The 17,225-nt window shown below is 36.1% G+C and overlaps 1 protein-coding gene across 1 annotated transcript in view; it reads right to left on the bottom strand.

Annotated features, from left to right (window-relative positions):
* The window catches only part of MINDY4 (MINDY lysine 48 deubiquitinase 4), an 82,198-nt gene that overhangs the window by 27,122 nt on the left and 37,851 nt on the right, over positions 1-17,225 (bottom strand). The window contains exons 12-13 of the mRNA XM_050891948.1: positions 17,029-17,094; positions 16,699-16,766 (exon numbers count right to left, since the gene is read on the bottom strand). Of these exons, the coding sequence (XP_050747905.1) occupies positions 16,699-16,766; positions 17,029-17,094 (134 nt within the window). The remainder of the gene's footprint in view (positions 1-16,698; positions 16,767-17,028; positions 17,095-17,225) is intronic.

The raw sequence follows: 17,225 nt of genomic DNA, 5'->3' as shown, positions 1-17,225 counted from the left end.
CAATAAAGTCCACAGGTTAATTCTATGGTTCATAAAAAAGCTATTTCTCTTCAGTATAAAATATGTCAATCTCAATTGTTTTGGCTACATCCTTATTTTGATATTGTTACAAAGGTAGAGAGAATACCTGAATCATCATCAATTAAAACTTAATTACTCTACATACATCTGGCCTTCTCACTCTCATTTGACTTGTAAAATCTTCTATGCACCCAATTATTCATGTTTCCTGGCAATTAGCACAATTACTTAAAAAAAAGAAAATATTTTGTTTGTGATAAAGTAAGAGGTGAATTGATGTGGTTAGAGCAGAGCTAGCTAGAAATTTCCCTTCAACATTGCTATACATGCTCTGTTAAAAAATTGATTTCTTAAGTAAAGAGCTGGGACAACCCCTGTCTTCATCCCAAAGATCAGAATGTAATATATAATTTATAAGATTTCCAGCCCTAATGACATTTAAATCATTCAAATCAAGCCACAGCCATTGAATCACAATTCCCTTGTTTAAAAATTTATTTTAAAGAAAATTTACAAGTTAGTCTCAATCATAACAAAGTGCCATAATAACATCTCTTGCTAGTGTGAAATCAAAGAAAAGACCACAGAAAGTGTGCCTGTGATATGGAAAATTCTCTCATGCAACACTGCAAGGAATGGATGAGGCGATAATAATCTTTGGATTTTGGCCATTTTTTAGTTTTAGAAACAGTTTCATCTTGAAAACGCCATAGCCTTGTTTGAAATGAGTAGACTATACAATATGCGTCAGTTAGGGACGATGGGACATACGACAAAGACAATAGGAGGAAGTTCTAATTTCATCTGTAGGTACAAACAATATGGGAGTTTAGAGGTGTATCTCAGATTTTCAAGAAGAACAACATCTGTCTTTCAAATCATCTCTGCTAATGAGGAAACAAACATCAGACATATAGCTATGAGATCTACACCTATTCTAAATGGTTTTAGGATTATTATTCATACCTGCCAAAGACTTAGCAGCTTCTGTGCAGGTGTATTTATTGTGTTATAATAAAAGGTGTCAGCTTTTAAGTGCAAGTACACTTCATGCATTGTAAAAGTATCAGATAACGATAACAATGTGTTTTGTTTCCTGCCGGGCTGTGAAGACATTCATTGATGACAAGCAAATCTGAAGCATTTGTTCATTCTGGTGTCTTGGCTATCAGATGTCAAAACAGACGTAATGAATAAATCATTACTACTAATACTACTTTGTCCCTGCATGGAATTTTCCATTCATAATTTTTAAATCACTTTAAAACAGAAAACCTCATTAATTTTAAGCCAGGAGACTTTTAAGAATCCTGATCAGCTTGACTCTACTGAATCGCTCCTTCTTAATTTACAATTCAATGCTCTGCATGCTGCTTTGACAGAATCACAGGTCAGTAAAAAGATACTACCAAAGAGAACAGTGTTAATGGTAAACATTTCTTCCTCGTGCAATATTATCAGTACTTTCCAGTGTCATGGTAGTACATAAGTCTAACTGCAGAGTGAGCTAGGAGTATGTTGACTGTTGGTGCAGAATGGTGGTGTTTGCCTCACCTGGTGGTAACATCATAAAGTCTGTGAAAAAAAACATTCAATCAGAGAGCAAGATACTGGTTGTTAAAATCTCCTGGACAAATACTTAAAATTAAGCATGTGTTCAAATATGCTTAAGTGCAATCTTCAGCAGGAATCATTTCCTGAGTTGATACATAATCAGAAAGTTGACAATGAGATCTGCTAAATTTCAGATCACTCTGTAAGATCTCCCAGCTTGATTTTTATTTGTAGTTGTACTGTGTGTAAAGTAATGTGGCTTACATCTGTACTGAAACCAGGGAGGAGAGAGTTTGAATACTCTCTGGAGCAAGTGAAGCTGTGGCTTCTGCTAAGGCAGAAGCAGCCTGTCGAGACAAGAGACAGACAGAAGCAAATACACTCAGATTAACAGACTTCCTAATGTGCGTAAAGTCATAGTTTCAACTTTTGCTGTGTTTCAGTTTTTGCCCTGGGACCCCTGAATTGCTGAATTCTCCATTCAGCAGTGCTGGAATTGCTTAGTCCAGCTTTTCTGACATCTTGACGAAATGTGGACATATTTTTATACACTCACAGAACCTAAATAACATGGCAAAACTCATCTCCACATAGTTCATTAATTTTGTACTGTTCTTTTTAAAAATATTTCTATTTAAATCTTTTTGTTTTTTTTTTTTCCATAACAGGGTGATCAGGGTGAGGTACCTATATCCTGGGGCTTAACTGTCTTTTCATTCAGCATGCAACCAAACATTTTTTTCTCACATTATTATCGCATAAAATGAATGTCATTATGTGACAAAATCAAAAGATGTATAAGGAGGCTTCAGAGCAAGTATCTACTTCATAGCAACTGGAGAAATCTCGTCATGACAGAAATCATTTTTTCATGTTTTCTAATGCTGCTGGTTTTAGGGCAGGAATGCCTGAAATAGCCTTTCCAAAAAATATCATTACATATTATAAATCTCATTTTCTCTCCATGCTCCTGTTGGTGATTCTGTGTTAATCTTTAGCCTTGTTGAAACTGTTAGTTTCAAGTTACAAATAATGTGTTTATTAAGGATGCAAAGTACTGAAGATGTATAGATGTTCTGAGCCAAACCTTTGACTGCTCTGAATCATCACAGCCATACTGACATAACTTGCTGACTTCAAGGTAACCGTGACAGTTCTTATTAGGAATCTGTCTCATGTTTTCAATTCATTCATCCATTCTGGGATATACTAATTATAAAAAAATATTCTAAGAGTTTAAGACAGATGGACAAAAATATCAGAGTTAGAAGAAACCGTAATGGCAGTATAAACCTTAGCACTGATGGTGCATTGATAAAATAAATTACAGTGATCTGTATGGTCTCTACTAAAGTTTTAAAAGTGCATAAATACAAATCCAAAATACAAATATTTTGAGCACTGAATGCTACAATAACATAATCTGTAATCAGATGAACTTTTTCTTAGCAAATAACACTGAGTTAGATAAATAAGACATTTTTAAAATGCTTCACACACATTAATTCTCAATTTACTTCCAGGAAAATTCTTGCCAGGTCTTAAATGGAGAACATCTGAGCATTGAATATTAAATACAAAAGTCACATACAAACTGTAACACTAGGAGTAACTCCAGACCATCAAAATATGAGTTAGTTCATGTCAGTTATTTACCCTAGATATCGTCTGGATTGATAGCAGAACAAAATAAAACAATATACAACAAAAAATGGTGCATTCAAGTAAGTGCTAGCTGTTTTACAGTCCTTAACTCTGTGGCAAAGCTGTAATAGAAAATTGGTGACCTCACTTTGTTCATGGCAACAGACAGCTATATTAACAAACACACAATTACAAGTCTACTCCGAAAATAGAATTTGGGTTGGGAGGGAGAAAAACTTGTCTTCAAGCATAAGGATTTCAAATAATTACAATGGGGATGTGGAAAATGACAGGATGGGTGACTGGCTTATTGTGTAAATGTTCCATAATATTTTTTTTCATACTGGCACACTGCAAATGTTTCAAATGAATGTTCAAAAAAGAAGGGAAGAGCCCCTCTGGAAAAAAAAAAAAAAAGGAAAAAAAAAAAGATTGCTGTTTGGGATTCAAACCAGTGAAAGCAAGGAAGTGGCTTCATTCTTTATTTATCACTTTTTTCATGTACCTGCTAATTTCACACAGTTCTTAAAATGTACATGTACTGAGGTAATCATGCACATTTAATTCATCAGCTCTGCTGCTACAGGGTGCTAACATACTATAGGAAGTATTTATATTTCAGAGGGATAGATCTGATGTGAAAAGTGATTAATCTATTGGCACATTCAACCCACTATTTCATTTTTTAAAATATATTATCTTTCTTATTGAATGCAGTATGTCTTCCTGAGGGCAACACATTAAACACAGACACTAAACCCGGATCTGCTTAACCATGTTGACCTTACATTTGGCAAACAGCTGAATAGTACACAGTATGACAGTACACTGCCTGACATTCGGCAAAAATATGACAGTGTTTTTGTTACTGCTCTATTTTGTAGTAGAATCACACTCATTCTTTCACATCTTTGGAGCCTTTTTAACAAATATACTTTATGCCCCTAAAATCAAAAGAGTTCATTTCTGAAATGCTTTGATTTCCTGAAGGAAAGGGAAAAAACAAGATTGGTAAGCTGACAAAGCTAATCAATCACTTAGGGATGGACTTCTTATCACTAGTTTTTTTATATCTAAAGATGGACACATAAACATCAGCTAATCACTCTGGGCTTCTTTACATTTTTGTACATGGAGAGAAACTGGTACATCCTGAAGGTAATTTATGTGACCCTGCTTAGACAACTGGCAGAGTAGAGGAAGAAACTCTACTGGAAAATGCCTTTTCTCCATCTGATGAACATAAAGTAAAGGGAGCCTGCCGTGACTTGGGCATGGCCATCTAATTGCTATATACCAGGGACTGGACACAGAAATTATACTCTCAAATATGCCAGCACTGCAGACAGGCTGAGTATTTTTTTTTTAGATTACAAGCGGAAAAATAAGGTTGCTATAGAAATGATAACACCCTGTAGCCAGCCTTGAAAAAAGACTCTTCAACTGGACAACCCAATTAAAAGCAATGTATGAACACTTGGTTTCAAATAGTCACTTTGTTATAAATTTTAGCTCAACAGTAACAGAATTTGAGCATTTAGATACAGTAGAATCAGAGGAAGTTCAGATGGTCAGAAGAAACCACTGTCAAGATACGGAGCAGCTTTCCTATGAGAAGCGACTACATAGAATGAGGACCATTTCACTACAAAAGGACACAACTGATGGACTGCAACAGAAGTTCAAAAACTCCTCAATGGTAAGGAGATGATTAAGGAACATTTACTCACTACTTTTAACATGAACTAGGCAACACTCTGTAGACTTATTGGGCAACTAGTTCAAGCAAACAAAAGGAAAAACTCTTTCACAAAGCACGTAACTTCATTGGGGAACTCATTGCCACAGGATGTTGCGAAGGCCAAAAGAATTAAAGGGTTCAAACAGGTTTTAGAAAAATTGATGGAGGATAGGTTCATCAAAGGCTAATAAACTCATTGGTCCGGATACAACTGCCAGCTTAGGAAGTCTCTGAATTACTGACTATCGGAAACATGGAGAACATACCAGCAGAATAATTGCTCTATATTCACCCCTTTCTTACTCAGTTTCCTTCAGCAGCCACAGGTTTCCACTATCAAAAACAGACTACTAGGCTAGATGGACCTTTGCTTTGATCCTATACGGACAGTCTTACGGAACTGAGTGGCAACTAAATCCACATACCTCAGATACTTCTCAGAACAGTACTCTGTGTTTATATTAGCCATGGTGTGGACTACAGCCATATCCCATGCTGGGACAAAGCACAGTTGCAGAGAGGGGGAAGAAAGGAAGATGATGTTCTCTGCATCTGGTAGATAAAATCCAGCCATCCCAGTTACTCTTTTTGACAAAAAAACACATTTCTTAGTTGCCTTTTTGGCTTTCCATACTTTTCTCAGTGGTAGCTTAGGAACTTGAAATCTAGTCACACTTTGACTAGGTTTATTGAGTCACAGGCTAAGTTTACTGATACACTTTCATTTTGTACTAATATTGTTCTTTAAATTAAATAACTCTTCTCAGCCCTTCTTATTTACTTACAACTGCTACTCTCCCATTTTTTAGACAATAGTTATGTACCCTCTCAAAATTTGTTTTTTTATGCTAGCAAAGATAAAAAAATTTGTTCTTCTTTTATAAGACAGATTTCTTATTCCCCTGGTCTTCCCTTTCCCTACACTTCCCCCAGGTTTAATGGGTGAACCCAATTTGACATAGTATTTCAATAAGGACACATCAGTGCCTTGCACATTCTATTAATATTTCTTCACCTCCTAAAACAATTTACGCTGATACACCCTAAGAGTAGATCCAATGCTATTTTATAATGCTGGCTCAAAGTCACTGTGTGCTCCACTACTCTTCTCAACGCCTCATCCTGCCATTTACAACTTATGAACCCCCAAGGTACAGCAGTGAGTACTCTCTGTTTGCATGACCTTGTAGTTTCTGTAGTTAAATTCTTTTTTTATTATCCTCATCATGAAGCTGAGCCAACTCTTTTGTACAACAAGATTTGTTCTCTGTATTGACAGTGCCTTTCAACTCTTGAGTCATCAGCACATTTCATTAGCACACCACTCCCTTTTTCCAACATTACTGTAGGGAATAAAAACTAAGTTTAATCCTGGACTGATCACTGAGGAACTCTATCAGTAACCTTCCCCACTCTGATAACTCTTTTCTGAGTCCCTTTCCTTTATCACCTTTACAATTCTTAAAAGATCTCTTATTTTCACATCAGCAAATGACTTCTCATTTGGCATGATATCAAATACAAAAACCTCTTATTACCTCTCCATTAACTAATTTTATTCTTTTTTTTTTTTTTTTTCAGTTTAACTAACAGTTCTCCATTTGGCACTATAATTGCATGCTTTACTGAAGTTCAGCTAGAATTCATCTATTTCATTTCCCACTTTAAAAAAAGCAGCTCTTTTATCAAAGTAGAATATTAGTTCAGTCTTGCATAACGTATCTTCTGTAAAATCAGACTGCATTCCCTGCCATTTTCCATTTATCTCTGTAGTTAGTTATTCTCTTTTCAGAATTTTGCCTACAGCTTTTCAACCTGCTGAGATAAAGGCTAAGTTGCTTGGTCTGCTTTTCCATCTTTCTTAAATGTAAGTATTGTTTGCTATTACACAGTTATATGGTGACCTCTATTGTGAAAAAGTATTAAGCGTCACTGTCATTGTATTTGTGATTTTAGATGCTAGTTATTTCAGTATTTGGAGATGGAGAGCATCCACTTCTCCAGACTTACTGCACCAGAGATGCAAGGTTACTGTATGTTTTAATGGGGCAAGTGGTATAGTACGACAGAGCATGTAAGCTTTTAGGATCAAGTCCATTCATAAAGTCTGACAAAGCAAGAGAGAGCTCAGAAAGTCTTGCATAAGTTTAGGAATGAGATATAGGCAAAAAGATACCTGGTTTATTTTTTCCTTCATGTCGTGTAGCCATCACTTTTTCAGGTTCAGTTGTACCTCCCACAAAATTAATTCAATTTCTATGCATGGATTCCAATTATCCATCCTGACTTTGCACCACATTGTTCTCCTTACTGAAATGTAAGGCAGAATATAAATTTAGATTTGGAGCATTCTTTACATTATTCCTAATATCAGCCACATCCACTCCACATAGAAACTTCACATCTTTTCCTGATATCTTTTTATTGATATGATAAGAAAATTGCTTGTTGTTTAATTCCCGTGAGTCAAGGTCTGGGTCTGACCTCATCTGAATCACACTATTTCTGTATTTTCCAACACCAAGACTCAGACCACTAGTGCTAGAGCTATTTGTTGCTCACCACACTTTTTTCATTCCTTTGCACTCTTTCTTTAGAGATCAGAAAATTCTCCAGAGAGTGAGCTAATAAGCTTCCTTCTCTTCAGGCATGTTCCTCAGCTTTATGATTTATCCTGATCTGTTCTAGAAGGAACTGGATGTGTCAGGGGAACAATCTGAATTTTTTCCTCTGTTGCCGTAAGAAATCTTTCTGTTGCATATCCACACCAAATTTGCTGTCACCCAGTATATAGTCCACTTCTCTCTTCTGTGGACCCATGCTGGTGACAAGCTTCCTGATTTTTCTTAACAGGGAGACAAGAATCACATGTCTCTCTCCGTTATTTGTGCAAATCCCAGTTTTTTTCCCATTTTATTTTTGCATTATTTTCCAATATACCAGTTCCTTACCTAACAAGATGTCAAACAGAATCAGTACAACAATCTCTTTGTCTTCTTGATTCTTCCCTTTTTTGCTGAGTTTGGTTTCATTTTTTCGGTTTCCTTTACCACTAACCTTTGTTCCTTATTCTTTAGTGCAGCAAACTTCTTCAAACCTAATTCAACTCTTCCTTTCTCTTCATGTTTCCATCTGGGTCACATTCCTTATCTAGCAGGCTATATAGCTTCCTTATCTTCAGATCTTATTTGACAAATGCCTACATATTTGTGTTGTGTCAGACCCTACTCTCCTTTCCTGTATCTTGTCTTCAAAATCCCATTCTACCATCATCTCTAGCTTTATTCTTTTGTCCCTGGGTCCCCTCTTTCTCAAATGTTATAAGGTGACATTTCATACATCAATATATTCCACTGCATATCCACTTTTGAAAGAATATAAATCTCATAGCTTCAAATCTTGGTCTCACATCCTCCTTCGAATATTACTAAGGCTGTCTCACTTATGAACCCTATCTTCTTGTCTGTCTTTGAAGAAAAAACATCAATTTCTTTCAAGCAAACTCCCTTCTTTGTTGCCTCTTAGCAGCTGAAGTTGTAACCTGCGCTTCATTAAGGTTCTACATTTATTAATATATTTATTAAAGTAGCAAGCAATTCTTGCCCAGTGAACACTCCAGCTAGAAGGGCCTCTGTCTAATTCACACAACAGAGCCTCAAAGACAAGGAAGATCCTGAAGATTATGAACTGCATGCAACCTACCAAGCAAGAGGCACAGAAGTTCACTTACCCAAACAAACAAGGACTCTATTCTTCCCTACCAAGGACTGGATCCCACACAAACTCTCCTATTTGCTCTCCTCCCACTGTTCTTGGTAAATTTAATCTCATGCTTCCTCCATGTTGTAAAATCACAAATGGGTCTTGGAGAGGTCTGAGACTTTCAAATATGGATTTTTCAGTTAGGTCAAGCTGCTTGTTTTTTAGCACTGTAACGTAATTGACAGCTGTTTCCCCTTAAAAATAGCTGCTTCCCTATCTTTTTCAAACACCAAAAGACTAAGCTGTAAAATACATGATGACATGTATTTATATTACATAACCGTAAACACTGAGTGAAAACTGCTCATACACGTAATTTCCCCTTGTTGTTGGTCTCTCAGGCATTCTCAAGTGGGGGGAGAACTACCTCTGAAAAAGTTTTCCCAGAAAACTGGCTCATAGAAAAATACATTTCCATCAAGAACTGAGTATGCCCCATGTGACTGGGTGTTTTATGTGAAGCTGTAATTGCTTTTACCATTGGACAAGCCAAATGGTCATTTCACAGAAAGCCTTTCTTCACCAGCCAAATAGCATGAGAAGAGTAGGTGCATTTTAGAGGAACTCTAAATTAAAGATTGGCTCTGAGACAGGAAAAGGTGTCAGTTAAGGAAAGTGGATTGAGGGTGGAGGACCCATTGTTCCACTCACAGTTCATGCGCTAATAGAGCATCACTTTCTTTTTCAATGTCCTATGTGACTGAAAGAGTTTAAAAGTCAAGTAACATATCAGAATCAGGGTTATTTCACAGTAAATGATACAGAAAAGATATAGAAAAGGATACAGAAAAAAATGGCTTGATACAGGTTACTACAATGATGATTATCTTCTGTTACACATCTCAATAAAAACTTGTCTTATTGAGTAAAGGTAGTCTTCCTAGAGCTTGGCTTTCGATATGTTTTAATTGCACTAATATTTTATATTTTTAATATGGTTATTTAGGATTATTTAAGATTATTTATTGTAATGAAGTGCACGGTTAATTAAGAGTGCTTATTCTGTCCTTGCAGCAATATGAAATAATCCAGATGAAAACGGACGAGCAAATCATGTCTGAAAGGCAGGTAACGTCATGGCTAGAGATGCCAAAGTTCAGTAGTCAATTTACAGTTTCTTCTCGGATTTGTGGCACCTTGTTCTGGCCACAGGAAAATAATGTGCTCACATGCTTATAGCACATGCCCAACAAATTATACATATCTGGAAGCTCTTTGATAAATCAATTCCCACAGGCTTCTGCTTCCCATTTGTCACATGTCCCTAATGAAAACTCTGTAGAGCAGGAATTGTGTGGCTATAGGCAAACAACTGATCTTGAGGCCAGGTGGAGTGTGACCTGTAATAATTGCATATATACATGCTCATACCCTGCAGCAAATCTGAGATAACTTTCTCCTGTGTGAAACAAGGATGAACACATCTGTTTGCCCTATAAGTTAGAGTATATATGGTCAGAGCTATTGGGGAGTGGTAGGTGGCATGCTGAGGTGACTCTGGATGTGGCTTTACTCTTTCTGACTCGTTGGCAAGGAGAGCTTCTGATCGTTATTACAGCCCATAGGTATTACTGTACTATAAATATATAATGTACATATATAACAGTATGTCTCACAGTGAAATGCAGTGCTATGGAGAGGAGTAAAGACAGAACTGTTACATTTTTAAAAAATTGATAAAAACAGTTTGCCAATGGACCAAAGCAGGAAGATTCTTGGAATATGGCTTGCAACCGGACAAATAATTACAGAAGTAAAACCAAGTTGACAAACGGATATATTTGAGCATAATATGGGTCATAATAACGATAACAATGCAGAGTTCGCCCAACATCCTCGGAGCACTTAAAAATGACATTCCTCAGATGAGCAAGGTATTTGTTCAGGAAGGTATACTAGTTCTGTAAAGGCGGAAGCTAGATGCTCTGCATAGCCAGAGAGGGACTGTAGCCACTGGTCCTTTACCCTGTCTGATCAGGCTTTCCTCTCACATGAAGTTCAAACGAGTCAAAACTTCTCTCCCCTTTAACATGCCATGTGCAGCTCAGCTACATTTATTACGGGAAGGACATTTTTTGAGATGGAATAGGTATACTGGACAGCTATTAACATGATTTAATGCTTGTGTGGGTTTATTTCAAGGATGGATTAGAATGAAAGATGAAGGCAATTTAACTTCCCTAGTTCAGTAAAATGGTAGCACAGGAATGAAGAATAAGTGCTCAAGGGCACAGAACAACATAGTTTTAATCATATGATTACCCTTAGTAAAAAATTGTTAATTGATAGAAGATTTCAGAGAACTAGATAAATTACTAATAACTAGGGGCAGACTTATTTGGTGTGAGAAGTCCTAGACTGATAAGGAATCAAAATGTGATTTATTCCATTTAATAAAAAGGCATTGGCTTTTGGAAAAAAAAAAAAGAAAGAAAGAAAAAAACCCCAAACAACCAAAAGTCCCAAACTCAGAAATGGAAACAGCACAAATAATTTTGAAACAGGGCTGCACACATTTCTGGAGCAGTAAAGACTACAGAAAGATAGTCATTAGAGTTGTGGGATCACAATAAGGAAAAAGGTGTTGACGTGTATTTTCCTAGGTTTATAAGTGGCCAACATTAATGAACTACACAGCCTCCTCTTGATTTGCAAAATCACTCTCCTTTTTTTTTTCCCACAGATAACGCCATTGTTTTCTTTATTCTCACACAAACACTTCAGAGAAAAAATTGAAAAGATATCCAAATGCCCAATGCTGACTGCAGAATTACATTTGTGATCTGCTATCAGTAAGTGATAAAGTATCCCTAAGTCGACAAAAGAGATTGCAAACACTGGTGTTTTGATTCTATTGGTCAGCAAATTTATGAGTAACACAATGAGTCTGTGTTTCAGATGAGGCTCTATTTATTTTCTCCAAATAGCTTGAAAACAGCAATACACTGCTTTTCCACAAAGGAATTTGACCTAAGGAATTTTCTCATTCAATATGTTGTTTGCTATAATAGGTTCCAGTAATGATGGTTTTATGCAATAAAGTTATTGCACTGATTAACAAAAATATGGCAATGAAAACAGACAGTGTGACTGGTTGGTAAGAAGCTGAAATTTAAAGAAGGCTTTTCAATGAATGGATCAGAATCAGCCACATCCCAATATAGCAATGGTTTTCCATGAGTAAGCACGGTGAGGAAGGTGCCAAGTATTAGAGGTGATGAGACAGCTTCTAGCAGAGAAAACTTGTGCTGCAGTTCCAGTATATGTTGTAACTTCAGTAAGACTGTGGGTTTTACTGAAGCTGCCATTACTGGGTCAGTGTAAAGCACTGCTGAGTATTCATAACTTTCTTACATGCAATGTGCCATTCTCGGATGCAACGGTGAGGCCCACATCGGGGCTTGCAGCCCACCTTTAAGCTCAGTCTCTCCCAGGTACATGGAAAATATCTTGTAGCTCTTAACAACATGAAGATTTTAGCACACATTTTGCACCTTCAGGAAGATTAGTCCCCTGAGCTAGTACAATACGCCCACTATTTTTTAATTTTTCACTGGTTGTAAAAAAAAAAAAAGAGGCTACAATTGTTAGTGACTGGCATTCCTTCCTGTACCAGAAGCAACAACACGTTCTCAGCAACTTCCTCAGGAATTCTCACTCCTCTTTGGCTATTTGTTATCAGTTCGACCAGTGATGATCATTAGTGCATGGAGTATGATAAACTCATTACCAAAATTTACAAAGCACTGCAAAACCACGCATTTCCTGGCATGCATTCCCATTAAATAAAATTACTTAGATTGTCAGTGATTTAGAACAACTGCCTGATAGACCTAGCTGAAATCTGGAATTTCTGTTTACAGGAAAAATCAGTAACAATATAAAAATTATGGAGTCAGACCAAAAGTCAGCCTATCCCAGCATCCAGGCAGCAGCAGCAGTAGCAAACATCATGGTACACAGAGATTATATCTAGACAGGTGGGTTTAAAGCTACTGAAGCATGTACGTTCCAGTAATTTGTCTAAATTTTTTTGAACCTCTTCATACTTCTGGCCTCCTCATCTCTCAGTACTGAAAGTTACTTATGCTCCGGAAAAAAAGTACTGTGGTTTGTTTTAAAATCGAAGCCTGAGCATTTCCATGACAGCCCCCAAGTTTTTGGACTCTGAGAAATAATGTATAATCACTCCTTATTCAACCTTATCATGGATGTCTAAATTTTATCACATCCAAGTTACTCCTCTTCAATGCCGAAGAGGAAAGATTTCATCTGTCCTCACGCAGAAGCTAGTCCACACTAAAGGGAAACTTTAGTTTTGTCTTCCAGTGTGTTCTAGTTCTAATGTGTCTTTACTGACCTGGGGAAACAAGACTACATGCAAGATAAAGACATGAAAAGATCATATATTTATACAAAAACATTATCATATTTTTATTCTGTTCTCATTTCTTATCACCATAACTCCCAACACATTATTTCTTTTTTTGTCTGTTATAGAAAATTGAACTGATATGTTCAGATAATTAAATTACTAGTAGTGGTGCCAGAATTTCTCTCTTTTTTTATAACAGCCTATTTAAAGCCCGTCACTAGGTAAGTATAGTTGAGACTGTTTTTTCATCATGTATAATGCTTTGCATTATTAACACTGGATTTCATCTCCCATTTTATTGACCAGTCACTATAAGACAGAATTCATTTAACCACTTGATGTTTACAGTGTAAAGCCTCTATATGAGTAGGTCATTAGATTTTCTTTTTATATACGGGAGATAAGTAAGCATTTCAGGAGATGATTTATCTCATTCTAAGCTAAACATTCAAAATAAGTCAAATGAATCATGATCTTTTTCTCTGTTTTGAGCATAAAGGAAGCCTAGATGCAAATATTTCCATAGAAAGTAAATACAGATAAGTAAGATAGATCATTGCCCTCAAAATAGCAAAAATCTAAGAAATAGGAGTCTTAGCTAGTAGTTGTCCCTCCGAAATCAAAAAAAGATAGGCACTGCCCACAACAATTCTCCTCACCTTTCTTGACACTTATTTTTGGATGGGATGACTCTCTTAAAGAACCTTCTCTCTTTTCACTGATTAGAGGGAGCTGGGAGGACTGAGACTTGACATAATTTTTAGAAGGCTAAACTTAGATGAGATTACTCCATTGTTGGCACTACGAGATCCTTCTGAACTGCTAGAATTTAGTCACAGATTTAAGAAGGTGCTAACAGGTCTTGATCATTCTGAACCGCACCAGCTACTGCAGCTATCATTTCTGAGTAACGTGGCATCGTCACAACTGCATGCCATCTTCCATCTGTACATCTGTCCACAGATGTGACTGCTCTGAGAAAGTCTGTAAGCTTTGTGGTTTCATTATCCTTCACTCCTTCTAGATAGTTCTGGATGGGTTGAACTGCACAGGTCTTGGTACAGTGGTATTTATCCTTCAATTAATCAAGCTCACCATTTACTCCACATTCAGTGCTCTGCCTTTTAACTTGTAATTAATGCTTCCCCACCATACGTATTAGTATTTTCTTCTAATTATATCCTGAAGTGAAAGCTTCAGTAAACACTGGAATTATTCATGGAACAGCAAACATTGGGAAGAATATTTTTGATTGAAAGAAACATTTCAATATTCATTAATCAAAATGCCAGCCTTCTCTTTGTTGAACTAAACGTAAATGCTTTGGTTTGGTTTCATTGGACATATCTCCGCATCTTAGACAATGTTGTTTTATGATAACCATGGTTCAAGACTATTCCATCCTTAGTCTTCAACTTGCTTACAAGAAATGCCAATTATTTACAGAAGAGATATTTACCAAGGGACCCTAAAGAGTCAGCATTGTGGGCACATGGTGAAGAACTGACCCAAACAGAAGCATTTCAACATGATTTGAGAAACTAAAATATGTCAACTTCTCAACTAAAATTAAGTAATCTATCTAGCTTTTTCAATAGAATATGCACACAAAAATCAGGACATTTGAAACTTGCATGGACTTCTCTTTTTTTTTTTTTTTAAAAACCCGCTGATTTTCTGTTAAAAAACTGGGACCAAAAAAAATACCAAGGAGATCTATTACTGGATGAAAATTCCATTACCTAAAACAACTCTTATTCATCTTCAACTATTCATCCAGAACTATGCCAGTTATGTAAATAATTACTTACAATGCTTGTAACACTCACTAAATGGTACATATTTCTTGATGATATGAGCAGTGAGTTATTTGTCTTGATATTTGTAATATCCTAAGAGAAGTACTATGACATAGCCATTCAAATCTATTACTGAAAATTACATAAATGAAATTTAGTTTGCACTTCTAAAAAAATGTATGCAGAAGTCTGAAAACACATTCCACTGTATCTAGTGACAGAGAAAAATTCCTGTTTCTTATAAACAAAAGATAGGTACCAACGCAATGTATTACACAGTACCAAGCTAGAAGAGTAATGGTACTTTAAAATTAAGTTCTGTGAGAAAGTAATGAATTTTCCTCAAAATAGAGCTATATTTTATAAACAATCCTGACACTGTGGACCAGAACTGTAAAAATATTTAGATACCTAAAAATGCAAATAGACACCATAAAGAATTTTCATGTTCACTTTAGGCACTTAGCTCCCCCAAATACAAACACAGATGATTGATTGGCCTTGTCGTAATCCATCTGTTAAGAATTGAGAGGTGACGGGAAAAATAAGCTCCTTGCTTATATTATTAAAGAACGTTTACCATTTTATAGCAAGTAAAGCAATGCAATCAATAGCAATTAGGAACATTGCCACTTTCGGTCATCCTACCAAATGCCAAATATATTGTTACTTGCTCAAATACCTTTACTAATCTGGATCTCTCTGCTGTAACTAGCTCAGAAAAATGAGAATAAATGACATATGCTATAAAATTATCTCGTCATTTGTGTTAGAGTGCAAAAGTGGAGTTAAGCCAATGGCCTGTAGTGTTACTGCAAGCAAAAGAAAGGAAGAAATGACAACAAAACCAAAAATCCAATCTGTAAGCACTTGTAGGGATCTCAGTAGGTGAGTAACGGAATGCGTATCACAACTCTGGACTAAGCTGCTATTTATTTTCAAGACTATGCAGAGATGTAAGAAATAAAAGCTTACATAAATCAAACCTGTGCTGCTTTCAAGTGCAGCTACTCTCCTCATGTCAGCTGTTATTGCAAGTTGTCAGGGAACAGTTCTTTTCACTTGCAGATAACTCTAGGAGATGTTTACAGAACTGGAATTTGACAAAATGAAGAAAGCTTTTATATTCTGACCTACTCTGATATTCACAGTACCACAGAAATAAGTTTAATCTGTATAAAAGCACAATTAACTGTAACTGTGCTTGGGCAAGCCTCAATGAGTTTTTAAAAGAGGCTGTAATGACTACCCCTTAGTTAGAGCCTGGCATATTTATTACACCAATAAACCGAGACCAGATTTGTCATACCTTACTTATAACCATCTAAAAATTAGCTGCCTAATCAATTTTATACTAGCCTTTCTTTATCATTATCATTGACAGAGAGATTGGGCCATCACAAGCAAGTTATTCATCCCTACCTAAGACAGATACCTAAAGTATGTGAAATAAATAACCTTCTAAATGAGTCTTGCTTTCAACTGTCAAGACAGGGAACATAGGCAACTACCTTAGACATGATGCCTAACGTTTAGATGGAGTAATTTATATCAGATATAGTGGACTGATCACTACCACTTTAACAACGCATATATATATATATATACACACAAGTGTGTGTGTATACAACAAAAAAAGCCAAGATCAGGTGAGTAAATCTGCATGACTTCCCCATATTTACCAGAGTAAACATCAAGATAGATTAAAAAGGCCAGAGAGTTAAGTACATGATGGTTGTTTCCTCACTTTGCACAGCTTGTTTGCTTTGCAGTTTATGAAACAAGGATACAAAGACACTTACAGATTGATAGATCTTGATAAGATGACCGACACAGTCAGAAGGATGCACCCACAGGGACCAATTTCAAACTGAAAAAGAAAAGGACTGTTTTTATTTTGTTTGTTGTGTACAATTTTTGCCCAATCCTAAAGAAATGCAAATCAAACTGAAAGCAGAAAGAATTGTTCTCATTTATGCTAAAACTAAATTTGTTGCTCTGTTTGTTAAAATGCAAGACATTTCCATATAGTGTTTGAAATAATGTTCAGAAGACATCATATGAGACTGATAAACACAGAAAGACTGGTAGCTGAATTACAACAGGTTTAGTATCTTCTCTATACACAGTACCTGGTGAATATTCTGCTGAAGAAATACAATCAGATCTTCATATCTTGTGGCACTATGTAGTATTAGCTGGGAAGAAATGTAAGAAGAAAAAAAGTAACTGAAACAACAACTCATTTTTATAACCTGAAAGCTGAGCTAAAGTGGCCAAAACTTTAAATCTGACTGGAAAGATTTGAACTAACAAAATGGAATAAAGA

This window comes from Gymnogyps californianus, chromosome 2 (genome assembly GCF_018139145.2).
Source record: "Gymnogyps californianus isolate 813 chromosome 2, ASM1813914v2, whole genome shotgun sequence".
NCBI classification, from domain to species: Eukaryota; Metazoa; Chordata; class Aves; order Accipitriformes; family Cathartidae; genus Gymnogyps; species Gymnogyps californianus.
This window is presented reverse-complemented; position numbering and strand designations above follow the sequence as displayed.